Below are 18,908 nucleotides of genomic sequence, written 5' to 3' on the forward strand. Positions count from 1 at the left end.
CGGCTGCCACCTGCGGTTGTCCAGGCTCTTGACGCCCTCTGCCGTGCCTTCCTTTGGGATGCTGGCGAGCGTGTCAGCGGAGCCAAGTGCCTAGTTGCTTGGGATCATGTCTGCAGATCAAAAGATGAGGGCGGTCTGGGTGTCCGTGCCCTGGCTGTCCAAAACTCTTGTCTCCTTGTCAAGCTGCTCCACCGCCTCCACTCGACGACCACCTCGCCCTGGGCCTCCTAGCGTTGGTCCATGATCGGCGATGCTTCCGTCGCTGAGGTGCACCGTGCGGCTCCCGCTGGAGATCACTGGGACGCGCTCCGCGCCCTTGTTACCCTACACTGCTCCATCTCCCGCGTCGCGGTCGGGGACGGGCGCCGCACCTCCTTCTGGCACGACAGCTAGCTGCCGGTAGGGCCGCTCGCCATGTCCAAGCGTCCCCTCTTCACGCACGAGACCTGCCCCGAAGTCACCGTCGCGCGCACGTTCCGTCTTGGTTTGGTTGGCATCCTTGCGTCGAGGCTCACAGCTGCGGGCGCGAGTGAGCTGCAGAAGCTCATCCCTCTCCTCGCCTCTGTGATCCTCTCCGACGAGGCCGATGCTCGCCGCCTCTCCCTGTGCGCCGGCCCCAAGCTCCGGATGGACACGAGCTCGCTCTACAGGCTCTGCACCCTTGGTGGCGTGCACGCTCCTCACTCCTCCTTCATCTGAAGTAGCCGTGCACCATCGTGCGTCCGTTTCTTCGGCTGGCTCCTTGTTTAGTCAAGGATCCATACCCGATACGTGCTCCTCCGGAAGAATATCCTCTCCGCCGCCGATGCCGGCTTCCCCCTATGTGCTGCTCCTCTCGAGACGGCAAGCCCCATGCTCCTCCACTGCCCCGTTGTCGCCGCCTTCTGGACCACCATTGGTGTCTCTGTACCTGATGAGGCTCACATCGCGGAGCTGCACCTGCTCCCTCCCCCAGCTGCCATCGCCGGTGACACCGCCCCCGCTTTCATCCTCCTTTGCTGCTGGCACATTTGGAAACAAACGGAACGGTGCGGTGTTCCGCGGAGCTTCCCCCTTGCTCCTGCTCCTCCTCAAGCAATGCCGTGACGATGATGCTCTCTGGCGTGGCCGTTTTCCCGCCAATTTGCATGCTGCTGTAGACACCTGGCAAGTCTGCGCCAGGCCCCGCGCATGTATCTGTAATCTCTTCCCCTCCCCTCTCCCTCTGTCACTCTACCTCTCTGCTGTAAAACCCTGGGGTCTGCCCCTTTTTTCAAATATATTCAGGTGGGGAACCTCCCCCCCCCCCCCCCCGTGAAAATTCGGGAAAAAAGGTTTATGTCTTCATTCACCTGATGTCCATGTCTCGGAACGATTTATGGGCTTTAGGTTCATCCAAAAGCAACCTGAGACTTGGCCAATGAAATATTCTGAGATGTCCATCCTTGTCAACACCCGGATTTTTAAGTCTGGGTGCCTATTATGTCATACATCGCAATCCCAGGAATATTGTTGTTGCGAGGCATAATAGTTAAGTATCACAGTCATCATTCATTACAAACCATAAGTCTTACAAATTGGAATCACATGATCCATATTACACGAATAGTTGATCTATTGATCAACGAACAAACACAAGTTCATAGTTCAACATAGCGGAAGCGTAAGATACAAGGACTCTCTAGTCCACAGGCCAACGCTTGACGTCGGAAGACGCTTAGTTGTCGTAGGCGTCCTGCTGGTCATCTCCTTGGTCATCTTCATACTCTGGCCATTTGAATAGCCAGGGACAAAGCCGTGAGTACGATGAGCACTCGCAAACTACTACTAATGTAAGTGCTAGACATTCTAGTATGGTTTGCTAAGCTCTAGTTTATTTGCATAAAGCTAGTTTTAGTTCACAAAGTTTTGAGAAAAAGCTTATCCAAGAGCTAACTAACTCAAGTGGGAACATTAGTGTCATTCCCACCATTCAAGTAGTGATTTCAATTCAATTCACCACAAGTCATTTCACCATCATCATTCAACATCATTTTCAAAGATATGACATTGGAAACTGTATGGCCTTTCCAACCGTCCGTAACCGTGGACGCGGCTATTCGAATAGGTTTACACTCTGCAGAGGTTGCACACTTGTGCCACAACATTTGATTTCATCCGTCGGGATTTCCCCGAATCATCGTAACACAGTACGCGGATCATCAACCATAACCTTTCACTTACGAATCCTAGTATGAGCACCTCTCCCCATGAGCTTGGCCTCCCAGTGAAGACCAACTGTCAACCTCGGGAACCGCACAGGCTTGGGCCGGACATTCACCTCATTTCGCATCATATCATATCATTTCTTTTGTGGTAGAGGCAGCTTTCGGCATAACCCCGATGACGCTTGTTTAGAGGGAACCCATACTAAGACGCATAAACTTCCAGTTAAGCCCTACCCATAATCAGGTATTGTGGGGGTACTTAATAATTGGAAAGGTATCGCATTCAAACCAACACCATTGTTTTATCAAAAATCACCATCTTCTCTTGTTCACATTCACCTTCATAAATCATTCAATGGAATGCATCATCATTCCAAGGTTTCAAAAATCATTTCAAATTCACATTGTTCCCATCTAGAGTAGTCAAGTTTTAATTCATTAGCACTAGCTCTAATTCATGAGGGGGTGCTACCTTGCTTTGCTTGGAAGAGACTAACTCACTACTCTAGTATCCAACTTGTACTTTGACCAAAGTTAACTATAAAAGGAACTCATTTAGAAAACAAGTAAAAACTTGTAATGTAACAACTTGGGATAGGCTCATGTAAGATAAGATAAGAATCATGGTGCCTTGCCCCAAGGGGCTTTGAACTTTGCAAGAATAATAGCTTGCATTGGTAATAGCTTGCATTGGTAATAGCTTGCATTGGTAATAGCTTGCCTTGGTAGTTCTCAAACTGTTCCTCCTCCTCCTCTGGGTAGCAACCTTCTTCTTCGGCGTACTCTCCGGTGCTACCGTCTAAATTTGAATACGAGTATAATTACTCACTAATTCAATGGCTATTCCATACATCACATATAACACACAAACTACTCTATGCACACAATTAAATTAACTAGGGTGCATGGGTTGTGGGGTTTAAATAGAATTCACTTCTTTGTATTTTATATGTAAATGATAGTTTCCATAGGGTTCTTGAGAAAGAATTTCCTCTCATTGAAATCTTCTTAAGATTTAATTTCTCAAACAATCATGTATGAACTCATATTGACCTAAGTCAAATGTTCATCATCATCATTTGTGAAAATGATTTAAATGAGGTAGATCACCTCATACTATTTGAATAACACTACATTTGATTTAAATCTCAAGTAATTCATATAAGAGAGTTTGGGACCAGGGGTCCAAACATCCCATGAATTCATGTGAGACAAGTTTAAGTGAAGTGTAAGACTCCACATAATTTACTTTAATAGTTTTAGACAATATCAACTAGTTAAACTAGCCATAATATCCATTCATTAAACTATGGCATGATCATACAAAGTGACCACACCATTTTATTGCATAAACAATTAGTGTAGGTCAAAGGTGAGCTATTAGAGTTGGAATTAACTTAATATCTATTTTGGTTGATTTTTAAGAATTATTTGAATAGGGAAAAGTCCCTGTCTTGTTATTTTTATCACATTAATTCTACAAAGAATCTGGTCATGGGACCAGTGGCATGTTGTAGAGAATTTCAATAGCTTTCCAACAACATAAAGTTCATCAAATTTGGTTTAGCCAATTTAAATCTATTGAATTTCAAAGTGGCAGCAGTATTCAAAATCATTTGTATTAATTAAATCGAGTTTGAAATAAAAGGGCCGGCGGGAAAGCTAGGTGGGCCGAAAGATTTAAAAACGGCCCAAGGCCAGCCCACCACGCGTCTGTGCCCGCGTGGGCTGCCTGACCAGGGGGTCCCGCATGTCAGCGGCTTTTAAACGCCGAAGCGGTACCGATCAATGGGAGGCGTTGGATTAGAAGGGGATCGGAGGGCCGTGGTTCATCGTCGTCTCCGACGAGAACCCGACGATGCGGCGGCGGAAGTAGGGGGTTGGCGGGCTTACGGCGGCTCCAGCAAGGTATGGCAGTATGCTCGGGGAAGGTGTAGTCGACGGCGAAGCTCCTTGTACCAGCGGCGGCTCCTGGAACGGCTCCAATCGACGGCGAGCTTCCGCGGCGTCTGGCGGCAGTGAGGTAGAAATTGGGCGGCGTCAGTGGCTAATGTCGACGGTGGAGTGGTTCTGGCGGTCGAGTGAGAAGAGGGGAAGGTGATGGTGTGCTCAGATCGACGAGGAGAGGTCTCCTTTTATAGGATTGCTTGAGGGTTGCGGGGCAGTGTTGCGGGCGACATGGGCGCGGCGTCTCCGGCGAGCTATCGAGCTAGGCGAGTGTGCAGGGATGCTCTACGTGTCCAGGCGAGGCGAATGGTGGCGACAGTGTGGTCGGGGAGGGCCTGGTTTGGTCGCCTTGCTTCCGCGTCTGTCGCGGCGTTCACGGAAGCAGGTCGTCGTCTCCGGCGCCGGCGGGCAGGGGTCGTGGTCTTGGCCGTGTCTGACGGCTTCCAGGTGTCGAGTGCAAGCTCAACTCGTCGAGAGCGGGTCCAGGGCGTGAGCGAGTAGGTGGCGCGGCGCGTGTACTGCGACGTCCGCGGCGTGCATGCGTGCGACGCGAGCGGCGTCCAGGGCGTGTGCTGGCGCGCATCGTCCGGCGTGTGGTCGCCGTTCCTTCGACCATGGCGGTGCTAGGGCATGCTAGGGGATGTGGTGGCGCACGGTGGCGAGGTGGCCAGGGCAGGGGTGCAAGGATGAGAGGGGAGGTCGACGGCTCGGGGACATGGCCGGCATGGCCATGCCCTAGCTTGATCTCTCTCTCCCTTAGCCTCACTATGCATCCAAATAGGTTTAAGGGGACCAGGGGACACAATGTGGTAGATTAGGGTAGATTAGGTTGAGGTAGATTCACTATTTGCAACTATTGCAAATAGTGCCCGAATTTGGAAAATGCAAAAATAACCAAATTTAAAATAATTCAAATGGTGAAAGTTTTTGAAATGTGAGTGTTGATATAAGTTGTAAATGACCAGAGAGGTTTTGAGGTGGTGGTGGAAAAATTAGAATTCAAAAGTTGGCCAAAATGGCTAAGTGTAGATTGTTCCATATGTTAAAAAGTTGGGACTTTGGATGAGCCTTGCTCATGATCCAAGATGAATTTGGCATGATGATCTTCACCAAAGTTGTTCACCTTGATGTTGACTTTGAACTGGTGCAAAGATTTAGCAAGAGTTGGTTTGGGAAAAATGAATGGCAAGGGCTCAAAGTGGTGATCAGACTAGAATTGTCCAAATTGACCATTATCATATGTGAGTTGGATTTGTGTTTGAATTTCATTTGAAAAGTGAATCTTTGATTCCAAAAGTTGTAGTAAGTGTTTAATAACATTACTCAACTAATGGTGAAGACCAAATAGGTCTAGGGTCAAAATTTATAAAAATGCCATAGGGCATATGTGAGGGTTTTTTAGGGTTTTGCATTTTATGGAATTTCTTCCTCTTTGATTTATTTGGTTGGTGATCTTCATATGATCACATTAGGGTTTTAGAGCATATCAAATACAAGTAAAAGCAATCATCATGGCATATCACTCAAATGCACAAGTCCTATGCATGGTACTATATGCCAATAGAAAAGTTTTTGTTGGTTTGAAATTTTGCTTTCTGGATTTCTCTAACTTTCTTTTTATTGAAATTTGGGGTGTTACAATCCTGTTGTAGAGAAATTAAAATTGGAAATATTAGTTAAGAAATCAAAATTTTGTGATTTGCAGAAGCTGAAATTCAGAATCTAACGATATTCAGAAGAGTATAATGCGTTATAACTCACAGTCCAAGTTACACTGAATACATATGGAGGAGATGTAAGTAATGGTTAACAAATGCAAGCGTTGAAACAAACTAGTATTAAGAAAGGCAAAAGATTTAAAAACAGTTACCTGAACCGGTATGTGAGGCTCTCGCGATCTAGGTCTTCCCCGACAGGCTGTCGGCGCTGCCGCCGATCAGCCCCGCCTCTGTGGCCTTCGGGCCATGGGGGTGCGGTGCATCGCGGCCCTCATCGGCGGGAGGGTTCCACCCCCTGTTTTGTGGGTTCCGTTCTCCGTTTTTACGGTCAAAGTTTGTAGGGGCGACGCTCAGGTGATGGTGGCGCCGCGTCGTACAATAAGGTCTCCCCGGCTTCAACCCCATCTCGACGGCAACGTCGAGAGGCCTGTGGGAGTGGTGTCGTCTTGGAAGTTTTCGTCTGGGTGTGGGGATCTTCGGATCGTCAAGGAGTTTCAGCGGCAGTACATCCTCCTTCTTCGTCTTCAGAACGATGTGGTCTTCTTGACTCGTTCGGCGACTTCCCGTCCACAACCAACAACGTCAAGCCGACTTAGGGAGGAGCGGTGGCGCGCCATCGACACGGTCTGGTGGTTGAAGATGAAGGGCTTCTCAAGGATCTCGTTGTAATTTTCACTTTTCTTGAGGTGCTTTGTACTGTTCATTGTTTCTTTCAACGCCAGTGTCCTATTCGCAAAAAAAAAGGCAAAAGATTTGTCTTCATCTCTTTCTCCTCCTGGTGACCATTCAAAAAAAAAGTCTTCTTAAGACAAGAGCAAACTTTTACAAAGCACAAGTATGTTATGCTACCTCCATTCTGATGAATAAGGCTTATATTATTTTTAAAAAGTCAAACCATGTAAAGTTTGCTCAATTTTTTACCAAAAAAATGATTAACATGTAAAATAGAAAATCAATGTCATTAGATACATCATGAAATACATGTTTATATGATATCAATAGAATATCATATTTGTTTGTTGATAGATTTTTTCAAAAAGTTTGATCGAACTTTGTGTAGCTTGACTTAAAAAAAACATATTCATTGGAAATGAGGTTATAGATTATCTTCTCCTAGCCACTCATCACGAAAAATCTGAAAAATGTATGTGACATCTCTATGAAAGATGTCCATTCATGATTCATGTATATTTGCAAAACACATTACCGCTCTGGTCACCATTTATTATGGAATATGTGAATATTAAACCTTCACAAATATGCCCACATAAATAGAAGTGTGCCAATATGTCAAATAACCTGTTTCTTCCTATCTCTATTATCGAATACAATGGACAAGATGTTAATGGAAGAGCTTTGTGTGATTATTTTAGTAAATTAGCCAACATCAGATAATTACAAGGAAGTCCTTTATACTGATGATTTTAGTCATTCATTACAAGATACGTGAATATCAATCAAATCTTCATTAATATGTGCACATAAACATGCGCTTTGGCACTGATTTTTCAATATTTCATCAACTTACTATTTCTATCTCTAGCACGGAATAGATATTGACAAATGTAAATGAAGGTTAACAAATGTGAGCGTTAAGCAAACTATTTGCGAAGGCCAAAGCTTTATCTGACTATATTTATAATGCAGATAGAGTAATTACAAATGATGAGTCCTTTATATAGACGATCTACCTGGCATTTATTATGGAAGATATGAATATCAAATATCAAATCTTCACTAATATGTGCACATCAGCACGAAACGTCATTAGTGATGAGCCCAATATCGGCACCGCCAACATGCATATCTGCAACCGCATGCGCTAGAGCTAACCCAGAAGATGCTAGAGCTAACCCAGAAGATGCTGGCACGCTCCGGACAATCAGATAGGTGATTTTGTCCTTACTCCTTCGGGAATTAACAGTATTCCAAACCAAGGACAGCCTCCTTGCCTGCCGATGTTGAACAATCTATCCAACTCAACTCTTTCTAGGTGTTGGACTGTGATGTTAATGGCTCCCGCGTGCTGACTTTCAGATTCATGGTTGTAGTAACATTCCGTTAGAGCATTTTGCCAGGGCTATCCTTATCTCCTTGAGCATCTCGTCAATCCCGATGTGCCGTCTGCAAGGGCAGGAAAACAACAAAATGAGGTATAAAAACAGAAAAGAAGGAAACTGTTTCATGCATCACCGAGGAAATGAAACCGGAGAGAAGGACATTGAAAGTACTGTCCTAGAAAACTCTGGGTAGCACAAGCTTAAGGCAACATCGAACATGAACAACAGATATTAATCACGCGTTAGGAACGACCAGATCATACAATATATTAAGCACCCTAGAAGAGATGAGAAAAGTGCAACATATTTTTTTAGCTTAAGTGAGCAAAAAAAAATGCGTTCAGTTGGTCAAGCCAGGAGGCTTACAGTACGCTTGCACCAATAACAGCTTGAGGTCTTGGGTAGTCCCCAAGTTCTTTATCATTGCCTGCTGAGACATGATGTCCGCTGAAGTTTTCATTTGATATTTCTTTGTTGATATTTTTGTCGTGGCATTCTTCAGAGCCCAGTGAAGATATTTCAAATGCCAATGAAGATAACCTATCTTGGGCCTACGAGGGAAGCATTGTTAGGACTCCAACCATGCCAAGAAAGGTCAAAATTTCAAGAGATTGGCTCAAATAGAAAACCAAAGGCTAAAATTAGGATGACATAGTTTGATTCAAGTTAAGCATGAAATTGCACCTTAGGAAGATCAATCTTGTTCAGGACCACAACATAAGGTCTCTCCAGGTATTTAGGGTTATACATCCTTAATTCCTGTAAATAGATGCTTGTCAGAAGATCATTCAACACCACAACTTTACTTGAGAAACAAAAACATAGACATCTTTTTTTTGCAGGAAAATAGACAAACAGTTCTGTTTTTCTTAAGCCTTCACATTCCAAATTAAAATTTGCAACCCCTTAACAAAGCAATAATTATTCTACAGACCTATATTTCTTCCAAGTGCCAACTGGCAAGATCCTAATACTCAATAGCCACAGATTGTTGGTTTCCATTACTCTCATCAGTCCCTTCCCTTTAGTTATATTGATTAAACTTCTGACATACAGTGGGCAACAAGATCATGTCCCCAACTACATCAATAATAACATATCAAAATGTCTCACAGCTGATGCAAGTATAACAACACCTTCAAGGTTCAGGGCTATATAGTGAACATGATTGCATTTTCCCAACAAAATAGAAACTTGGGACTGATGAAAGCAAGTAAAATATTACTTCTCTGACAATCTTATAATCGTTCACAGGGTCATCGGCAGCAGCATCAACGACGTGGACGATTACTCTCGTTCTCCTCAAATGCCTCAAGAAATTGCGACCAAGACCCTGCAGTGCAATTAAACCACATGATGAACCCACAGAAACTAATGACGGGAAGCAACAAGACAACACCTCAAAGAAATATGCTGCAAAAGAAAACAGTACCTTGCCCAGATGAGCACCCTCAATTAGACCTGGCAAATCCGCCAATGTTGCTCCCGAGTTAAACTGCAACGCCCCTAAAGTGGGATCTCCGCCAAGCCTGCCAAGATTTGGCATTAATGTAGTGAATGGATAATCAGCAATGTCTGGCCTTGCTAGTGTGATAGCTGATAGAAGTGTTGATTTTCCAGCATTTGGAAGTCCCTGAAAATGTAAATGAATGCGATTAGGTCAACATGACCAGATGCCAAAGAAATAAACCCGAAGCAACCTCGAAAACTTGATAATCCAATATCTGAACCCTAAAAGTGGAATGGAAGGGACTCTTCACAATTGCAATCCTTCTAAACCAGACTCGTCCAAATCTTGACTCTTGTATATAGTACATGATCCGAAAACTTGCTACCCAAAACAAAACAAAAAAACAAGAGCAGATTCAAAAGAGATGAATGTAGTAGTGCAACACTCTTACCACAAGACCAACATCTGCAACCACCCTTAAGATTAACTCCAAGCTTATTTCCTCGCCAGGCTGCCCATGAGTTAATACCTACAGAGATGAAACAAAATCACAAAAAAATGTGAGAATGGAAAACACTAGTCAACAAATAATGATGTTACTGTAATCTTTGCCTCTTTGGACAATCATAAACCATAATGAGACAACCACACACCAACGAATATCAGTGTACATTAATGTTCAAGAGTTTGTAGGTGTTCGTTGGCATTAGTGACTGAGCATCTGTTGTTTATCCTTAATTACAAATTTGAGCATAGGCTTTACATCAATTGAAGATTTACCAGGCGTGTAAGGACCTCGAGTGGAGGCACACAACTACATGCACTACGCTCTCCGATGGACCGGTGGTATTATTATCTATGTGGTAACTGTTAACACTAAACAAGCGGTTGATGAAAAAAAAAAACTAAAAAAAAAAGTTAATTATAAGACACACAGAGCATTTTATTCCAGTCAAACCTTCCCAAGTTAAAGGCCCTACTAAGACAACCTATTGGTAAAAGGATCGCCATAAAATTAAGGATTCAGAAATTCATAGGAAGCAACTTACCTTGTCAGTAACATCGCGCATGACATTAGGCGATAAAGCCATGGCTTTCCCTCTTTTGTAATCAGGCGCATCGATCAAGCTGATCTACAAAAGTAAATTAAATCTGTAAAACCATAATTATATTATGAAGCATATGTATCATATCAAATGAACAATATCAAAAAACAAAGGAAAAAGTCCATTACACTGTTTTAAATAAGCAAACCATATACTATTACACTGTGCAATCTGTACTCAAAAGGAATATGTATGGTTCTTTTTGCACATATTTAGTAGAATGAAACTTTATATTATGAAAATATTCTTCTAATGGTACCGTTTTCCCCTCACCAATATAAATATTTGTGTACATAACACATATTACTAGTCAAAGTTAAAAAAATTTGATCGCCCGCTTTCTAAAAAGGCATGTATTTACGGAGGTAGTACTAGTATGTAGATTAATTACCCTGCGAAATCACTATTCCAAGGAATAGGCATGGTTACCATCATCTGAATTAGCCACGGTAACATAGTTCTGCAAATGAACCCAACCCCACCTAAAGTCATATACAATTATGACAACAATTCGTAGCACTATCTTGCCTGGCAGATCAAGTTTAGACTTTGGTACAGCCCTCAGCGTGTATTTTGGTTATAATAGCGGAAAGAAGTTTTAGCGTGTTCTTTGGCTATAATAGAGGAAAGAAGTTTTCAGGGGTAGGACGATTCAACTTGAATGAGTTGAAACTACACAAATGCATTTCAACATATTAAAATCGAATAACTATGATACTTTTTTGCGGGTGAACGAGATTGTATTAGATAGATAGAGTTGTTACAATCTTGATTGATACGATCCCGAAGAGCATCAGCAGCTGAACCTAACCAAACTTCGGTTCTGTTGTCCTGCATACCCAGCAGTGGCGGATCCAGCACAATATGTCAGAGGATGGTCCAACAAATTTTTTTTTTCATTGAACTATTTTTATTTTTTCTATGGTCTAGGCTAAGTAGAAATTCCAGGGTGGTCCATACACCACCCTGGCCACCCTAGCTGGGTACCTATCTAATTCGTGACTAGTACTGTTACACAATCTAGGAATTTCGGTACTTACCAAGCAGTTTACACAGTTTTCCTGAAAGTGGCATAAAGCGAAGCCTCATCGTGAAATGGTTACTAAGTGCCGTAGAATATGTGCTGTCCATAAGGAACAACTTTCGTCTGATATTGCTAAAGCAAGAGAACTGAGCGCTAGCTCAATGGCAAGGCTTGCGAGTGCGCAGCCAGCCCACCCAGGTTCGAGTCCCAAGGGGACCAAATTAAATGGCTCTTAGCATAGTTATTTAAGTGTTCGCTAAGGGCCGTATGCATTTCTTGAAATTCACACTCCCTCAGTTTAATATCTAACACGACAATACAGCTTAACATCAAGCAACTCACCCCGCCCTGTCCACCCCTAGCGACGAGCACTTCATCACCGGGATGAGCCAAATCAGCAAGAACAGACCCTTTCTTGCGTCTCACAACGGTACCTGCAAATCAATCAACACGCAGGCATCAGAGCCAAAGACCTATCCTCACAGTCACAGAGCAAAAAATGCTCCAAATCCACATCCCCAAGTCTACAAACCTACAGGCACGGGTATCCTGAGCGTCTCCCCAGCGGAGCCGTTGTGCATCCGCGAGGTCATGGCGCCGTTGGCCCCAACGTTGCCTCCCCTCTTGGCGCAGTGCCGGGGCTTGCTGTGGAACCCCAGCAGCGACTCCTCCGCCTCGTCGGCGTACAGCACCACGTCGCCGCCGTGCCCGCCCAAGGGCAGCGACACGGACCCGTCGTAGTTCCGCTTGTACGACACCTTCTTCCCGCTGCCCTTCTTCCCCTTGCTCTTGTCGACCTTGCCGCCGCGGGATTTCGGGGCGGCGTCCGTGGAGGGGCCGGGCGGCATGTTGAGGACGGCGCCGTGGCCGCCGTCGCCCGCGCGCACGCTGATGACGGCGTGGTCGAAGTACTTGTGCGCCTCCTTGGCCAGCGCCTGCGGCGGCGGGCCCGCGCTCGGCGCCTCCTTGGCCCTGGTCGCGGCCCGGCACGCGACCGCGATCGGCCTGGGTCTCCTGCTCGCGGCGGCGCGCGGGGCCCCGCCGAGGAGGTCCGTCGGGTGGCGCGAGCCGCCGGAGAAGACGACGCGGCAGTGGGAGGGGAGAAGAAGCGTAGCCATAGTGCTACTGCCGCTGCTGATGGTGTCAGCGGAGCGCCGGAGGTTGGGGATAAGCCGCGGGGTTTAGTGGCGGGTGATGAGGCGTGGCCCGTGGGCTCGGCCCATTACGATTGAAATTGCCTCGGGTCAGACATCACTCGGCGTCCGGGCTTTAGTTTGGGCTTTTCATAGCCAGAGACAATTCAGTTGATATCTTTTTTTTTCTCAACAAAAACAGTTCATATCCTTTTGAGCTTACTGCTCTCCATCCAGCTCACACAACGGGAAAAAAAAGGAACCGACTCTACAAGTCCACATGGATATGCAACCACTAGAAAATGCTCTATGGAGGACAATCTGAAGAACACACTGAGTTACAGGTTCTAAAATGGCCGTGCACATCAAACTGGAAACAGCACTGTACATCCACCACATCACATGCATGAAGAGATGGAGATCTCGTCCAGGATGATTGCGCCTTCACCTTCGCCGTCGTTTCGACTCCACCTGCTGAATGTAGCACAGCATGCATTAGTTACAACTCGGATAATGAGCATGTTGTCTGACAGGTTCATTTATAGCTTGCAAGCACAAGCGCAAGAATGGGATAAAGTATGTATACATTTTTATCAACTTTGTCAAGTTTCGGTACTAATCCCATGTCGTTTTCAAAAGGATTCTTGTGTTTTATGATTCACGCGTTTCCATTTCTTGTGTCCCAAAGAGGCCCCAGTGTTGAACTGTCATCATTCACACCAACAATATACAGCTAACCATCGATATAATTGGAAGATAATCTATGCCTACTTCTACCAAAATTTCCCCGCCAAAAAAATGCTTCCACTAAAGTTAGATGATTGCATAAATCTGATAAAAATGAAGAATGGACCCAGCAACAATTTAATAAATCAAAGCATCAAACTAGTGGTATGATGGAGCAGTTTACCTTTTCGTCTGATTGGCCTGTGGATTCATGGGGACTTTCAACCTTCTTCTCATTTTCAGCAGCACAGCTTTCACAGGAAAAATTCTCAAGTTTCTTTGCTTCTTTGATGGTCTTTCCGATACAAGCAGGGTGAAACCTGCGTGGAAATGTTTGAGGACATCAACAGGATATTCTGAATTTACTGTTGAAAGAAACTAATTTGCAACAATGGTTAGAAAAGCTAAAAGCACCATGGTTCAGCTGATTTATGAAAATCTCTGAAATATGTGAAGAAAGAGTTTATAACGATCTCAACTTATGATTATCTTGCAGGAATTTAGAAACAGCATTAAGCAAACTTAATATTCTGCTAGAAAGAGTAAGGTGATTTTTACTTGCAGACATTAAATGCATGTCAAAGACTATATGATCTTTGCAACAACCCCATAAATTTAGAGAACTCATCAGTCACAGAGTCATGAACTTAAAAGGGTAACTCTATCAGGTGGAATCACATAATGGAACTGCTGTCTATTTGGAGAAGCTTCTGTCCAGTTTCTCCAATGATAAAAATGTAATTTATGTCAATATCACTTTGTCTCTAAAGAATGTGCAACACTATAATCTACAATAAACTACTAATGCCGAAATAAGTTTCTCAGTGCCAACTGCGGGAATCAGTGGTAGAGTAACTTTTTAGAGCGTTAAGATCCTTTTTCACGAGTTGTGTAAAATTTTGGCATTTTTTCTGCTTTGGTGCTACTGAGCAAAATGTATTTATAAAGGTAGCATGACTCAACATATTTCCTTCACTGAAGTATGTAAATGTAAGATACCATCATGCTATAGAGCACATTATCGAATCAACTAACACTCACCAATCAGAGCAATCGTCGCACTGGATCATAAGGTCATCAGGATTGTATGGCATCTCACACTTGCAAAACCTGTTATATTTTTTAAACAAGAGGCAACAAAAAGGTTAATTATTTTAAATCAAGATTTTTTCTTATCATAAACAAAATAAGAAAGTGTGGTGGATCTGCATCCATTCAACATGAATCAAAGCAGTACGACAGAATAAAGATATAATTTGGCCACAATCAGTATGATAGGTCTTATAAGGGCTCTCCTGATCCAGAATTACAATAGTGCAAGATTCTGGGTAAACCATGTGCTTCCATCTGGCAGAACAAGACTAACAGGGTTACTATCGACAGGGTAACATATTGCAAGAAGTTTTTTTTGTCAGAAAAGGTGCAACAAGATGAATATAAAGCCACCTTGTTCTGCCATCTCTCATGGTAGATAATTTTTCTTATAAAGCCATCTATCATGGTAATGACTAAAAAGAGAATGAAGCATAACTTGACAACCATGGGAGCACAAAGCTAGAAGATTTTGAGAAAAAAATCGTCGGCGGAATTTTTAAGGGAAACAATAAGAAGAGCAGGGCTTATTCAGGATAATCAAAGCATATGATCATTTGGCTCAACTAGCTTCAGTGCGAAAGATTTATCTAAAGATGCTAATGAAATAATGACGAGTCGCGGTCTCCTCATATTGCACGTCGTGAGGGTAAGACTTGCCACTAATACCTTCCCCAGACCCCGCACAGTGCGGGAGCTCTCAGCACTGGGTACGTAAAAAAATGCTAATGAAATAATGAAAGTATGAACATTTGCCCTACAAAATGCAAATTCATTTAAATCCTTACACAGCAATGCGGTCAGGCACGAAGCTGCCTGTGATTGACTTGTAATCAAAGCGGCAAAAGTAGTCCTCAGCATTGACAGCATCAAGCTTGGTATACTCCTTGAAGCTGTAAACATTGCACTTGCACTCTATGGTGTCGGCACTCTGCACATCTTGGTGGTCAGAGAGGAACACCTCCTTTGAGCCATGGAACGGCCGCCGCCCACCCATAGACTCTTCCGGCCGGTAGTACCATCGCACTTTGACCCTCACATTTGAGCCCCGAGGTCCTGTTGCCTCGATTTCCTCAACCCTTGCCACATACGGACGCTTTGATGAGTCAGGCGCCTTCATTAGCACAGCATCCCCAGCTGAAACAAAACACACCAAGAATCACTACACTGTGGACTTGAATTCTAAGGTGAACTGGAAAGTAATCCTGACATCAAAGAAACTGAACTGACAAATTTCAGCGTAAGAAATGCAAATTCTGCAGCACAAGATGAGTATCTAGATAACAACCCATCATAATCATTTTGGCTTGGTAAACAGAAAGGCTTGGATTGCATTGAAACATAATCTTTTTCGGATCGGCAGCTTGTACTGGCAGAGAACTACTGAGATGTATCATTGATTACTATGAGCTTACCTTACTCAGCTCTATGTGCATAGTCAGGAGTAAGTGTTAATCTGAATGTAATCACGAAGAAGCTATTTAACCTAGCTAAAGCCCTAATCCAGCTTACACCGGTACTTACAGTAACAGCATGTTTCTCAAAAACTGCAAAGTTGCAGCCAAGTACAAGGCATCACGGTGGTAAACATAAGGTCGCTGCAGGATTTACAACATAGTAATATCAGACTATTTTTTCCGAAAGGTTTAGACGACAGTGCAGATTCTACATCTGAATATAACCACAGCCCAAAGGAACATCAGAATCGCAGCAACCCCGCCTGCACGCCCAAAATAAACCAGAATCACTACAGGATGAGAGGGATTGGGGCCGGGGGCGGCTCACGCACGGCTGATGACCCCGTCGGATCCCTTGATGGTGTACGACTCCAGGATCCGTTTCGACGGCCGCGGCTTCGCCGGCGTTTTCGCCGGCGTCGGGGACATGGCCGGCGGCGGCGATGGGCTGACGGATTGGAAGGCGACGCGGTTCCGACGAGGGGGAGCTCGAGGTGATTTCGCCCTCTTTTTTTTTCTTCCCCCACTGCAAGACGGCCCCTTTATTTTCTCTGGTGTGTCCCGTCTGTCTCTTTCACTCTCTTCCTGTTTTGGTCCCCTTGACGCGACCCACGTCATCGCGGCCGGCCGCCGGCGACGCGGGGTTGGCTCGGTGCGGCCTCCGCCGTCGGATCCAGGGTAGCGGGCATCATTGACTCATCGTGGCCATCGGCAGGTCAGGAACTGATGTAAAGAGGAACACGTGAGGTTTGGCTCGTGAACGAAGGCAATCCAGTGCTGTTTCATATCACCCGCGGCGCGTTTGGAAAGTCATATGTTACTTGGCTCCCATGTGTAGAGAAAAAATGGGCCATTTAGTTATCAGAAAGGCTTTCGCATTGTGATCTGCACGGTTCTTAAAGCACATCCGGATCAAACTTGGGAGGAACGGCTGAATCGGTCATTTCAGCGAGCCACCCTCGTCTCGGTCAAAACAAAAACGTGGCGTTCCCGCAAAGCCACCGAGGAGAGATGGTGCGAGCTCGCGCGGCACGGCAAAAAAACGACGGGACGAATTCAGTCACTGCAAGTGAAATTTCGCCACTGTATTTAGGGGCAGCCGACTCGCCGCGAAATCGAAATCCCCCCATTTCCCCCATTACGAACTCATCCGCCATTCAAGATCTAGCGACATGGTCGTCTCTTTGCCACCGACAAGGTCAACAGGGTTGGCATCGACTGCGCACGGCGAGGCGGCTTCTTCCTTTGCACTGATTCATCCGGTAAGTGGCTCAAACCCTACCTCTAGGTCCGATAGAGCTGACTCCTACATAGGGGCAGATCTGATAGTTTCGATTGTAGGTGATTCCATCTAAGACGGTGGCCCTTCCAGGATCTCCGTTGAGCACTGCGACGCTGGTTCTCTTTGGATCTCAGACATCCATGGGGACGATTGTGATGCATGCCTCTATGCCGAGGTCTCCTTCTTCCCCTACCTCTGTGCTACTTGTTACCCCTCTAACAGGTAAGAAGACTTTGTTCTTTTCTTGTTCTAGCTTTGACCTGTAAAGTTGTGGTGGTTCACTTTTGTAGTTGAATGATTAGCAATTCTCTTCATAACTGTAGGCGATGATACGTGTTAGCTCCCCCGATCTATTAGCTCCCTTAGTCAAAAACATTATCATGTCCTCAAATGAGACCGTCCCTTATGCGCATGACGAATTACTGTATGCACATAAACATGCAATGGTTTGGCAATCTAATATGTCCGAGTTCGTCCTCAACCGTTTGGTTTGACCTTGTGAAAAGAGGCGTGTGCTTTAACCAAGGCTTTAGAGAGTCCCTGATGAACAAGGTCGTCAATGATGTTCTTGATTTCACTAGCATCGCTGTGAGCACTCTTCAAATCTATAATCACATCAGTAAGTGGAGGAATAGATGGAGTCTCATTAGCAGGCTAAAAAGTGAAGACAAGTTCAAATAGAGCGAAGACGACACATGCTTTGTGCACCTTGAGTTCCTGAACAGTCCAATCGTCAACTATACACTAAAATGAAGACAATCTTCACACCTAGATTTGTCACCAAGAAGCGGCTCTACCAGCCACACTTGCTTATCAAACCACTCAACTTCATTACTAGCAACAAACATGAGTGTATCATGGGATGAAAAACATAGGAGAGGACCACCTCGCTATGCAAGCAGTTTGCTTACGCTGCTTTGTTCTTCATCATGTTGTCCACTGCGGTCACGATCTGTTGAATAGATCGTGTATATTTTGGGAGGTGGTCTAATATCCCTCCGACATCGACCGAATTGACACATCCATTAGCTCCAACAAAAAACTGACACATGAATAATATTATGGCCTACACTCTGACATGAAAAAATCAAGAAAAATGGATGAAGCTGAAATCTTCAATAGTCAACATGCATGTGGATTTCGTTATTATATATGCAAAAACCCACTTTTGATCTAGGGTGCATATATGCTCCGACAACTGAAAAAAAAATCAAAAAAATCAAATAGAAATCTCGAGTACATTTCAACATTCTATGTTTGCACGCAAAGTTTCACCAAAAAATATATTTTTGCATCATGTGTAAAAAGGATAAACATATATCTCGTGAATCGTTTTTTGGGGACCGATTTTTGGAATTTTAAACTCGACACAAAATATTTTTCCATGAAGCGGCAAGCATAGTTCATCCAAGTAATGCATTAACCATAACGTTAAACAAACATGGAGAACTAATATCTATGTAGGGCATTACACTTCCACCACTCCTCCGCAAAGGTTATCTCTCTATTGTTCACGTGTTGACTTCCTTTCACATGTTGTCCTAACCGGTAGTCCACATCTTCACACGCTCATCCTCTGTGATTTCAACAGATTGCTCTAGGAAGTATGTGATTTAGCCGAGGTTCTACAATATGAAAAAAATTTGAGGTAAAAGCGGTTGTATCTGCCATCCGATTAAATAGAAGAGAGTGACCCGGTTTCCACTTCTATCTCGGATCACTGTCCA

At 44.4% G+C, this 18,908-nt stretch overlaps 2 protein-coding genes across 3 annotated transcripts; both read right to left on the reverse strand.

Moving 5' to 3' along the window:
• Positions 1 to 7,455: 7,455 nt before the first annotated feature.
• On the reverse strand, positions 7,456 to 12,653 carry LOC127292359 (probable GTP-binding protein OBGC2). Its single transcript, XM_051321736.2, has 9 exons — positions 12,024 to 12,653; positions 11,834 to 11,925; positions 10,411 to 10,494; positions 9,813 to 9,890; positions 9,344 to 9,544; positions 9,137 to 9,244; positions 8,596 to 8,670; positions 8,278 to 8,462; positions 7,456 to 7,975 (listed from the first exon to the last, which is right to left on the reverse strand). Exons 1-9 carry the CDS (start codon positions 12,607 to 12,609, stop codon positions 7,891 to 7,893), a joined length of 1,494 nt encoding a protein of 497 aa, XP_051177696.1. The 5' UTR covers positions 12,610 to 12,653; the 3' UTR covers positions 7,456 to 7,890.
• A 222-nt stretch (positions 12,654 to 12,875) lies between these two features.
• LOC139829764 (chromatin remodeling protein SHL-like) lies at positions 12,876 to 16,532 on the reverse strand. Of its 2 annotated transcripts, none has more exons than XM_051321739.2 (5): positions 16,232 to 16,532; positions 15,231 to 15,579; positions 14,392 to 14,460; positions 13,535 to 13,670; positions 12,876 to 13,095 (listed from the first exon to the last, which is right to left on the reverse strand). In XM_051321739.2, the coding sequence occupies exons 1-5, from the start codon at positions 16,515 to 16,517 to the stop codon at positions 13,069 to 13,071; spliced, it is 867 nt and encodes a 288-aa protein (XP_051177699.1). In that variant the 5' UTR covers positions 16,518 to 16,532; the 3' UTR covers positions 12,876 to 13,068. The 2 variants fall into 2 exon arrangements, with proteins under 2 accessions (XP_051177699.1, XP_051177697.1); XM_051321737.2 differs by having other exon boundaries at positions 12,876 to 13,098.
• Positions 16,533 to 18,908: the final 2,376 nt, after the last annotated feature.

Source organism: Lolium perenne, chromosome 4, assembly GCF_019359855.2.
Source record: "Lolium perenne isolate Kyuss_39 chromosome 4, Kyuss_2.0, whole genome shotgun sequence".
Taxonomy (NCBI): Eukaryota; Viridiplantae; Streptophyta; class Magnoliopsida; order Poales; family Poaceae; genus Lolium; species Lolium perenne.

Bases quoted from the DNA above. Each gene is read 5' to 3' on its own strand.
- LOC127292359 (XM_051321736.2), bottom strand. From the start codon at position 12,609: ATGGCTACGCTTCTTCTCCCCTCCCACTGCCGCGTCGTCTTCTCCGGC. The intron at 8,463-8,595 runs GTGCAATTTCAT...CTTCCCTCGTAG, and splicing joins ACAAGATTGATCTTCCTAAG to GCCCAAGATAGGTTATCTTC. The intron at 7,976-8,277 runs GTAAGCCTCCTG...CTGCCCTTGCAG, and splicing joins GTTATTGGTGCAAGCGTACT to ACGGCACATCGGGATTGACG.
- LOC139829764 (XM_051321737.2), bottom strand. From the start codon at position 16,517: ATGACGTGGGTCGCGTCAAGGGGACCAAAACAGGAAGAGAGTGAAAGA. The intron at 14,461-15,230 runs GTAAGGATTTAA...AAAATATAACAG, and splicing joins GTGCCTGACCGCATTGCTGT to GTTTTGCAAGTGTGAGATGC. The intron at 13,099-13,534 runs GTAAACTGCTCC...TGCTACATTCAG, and splicing joins CAGGCCAATCAGACGAAAAG to CAGGTGGAGTCGAAACGACG.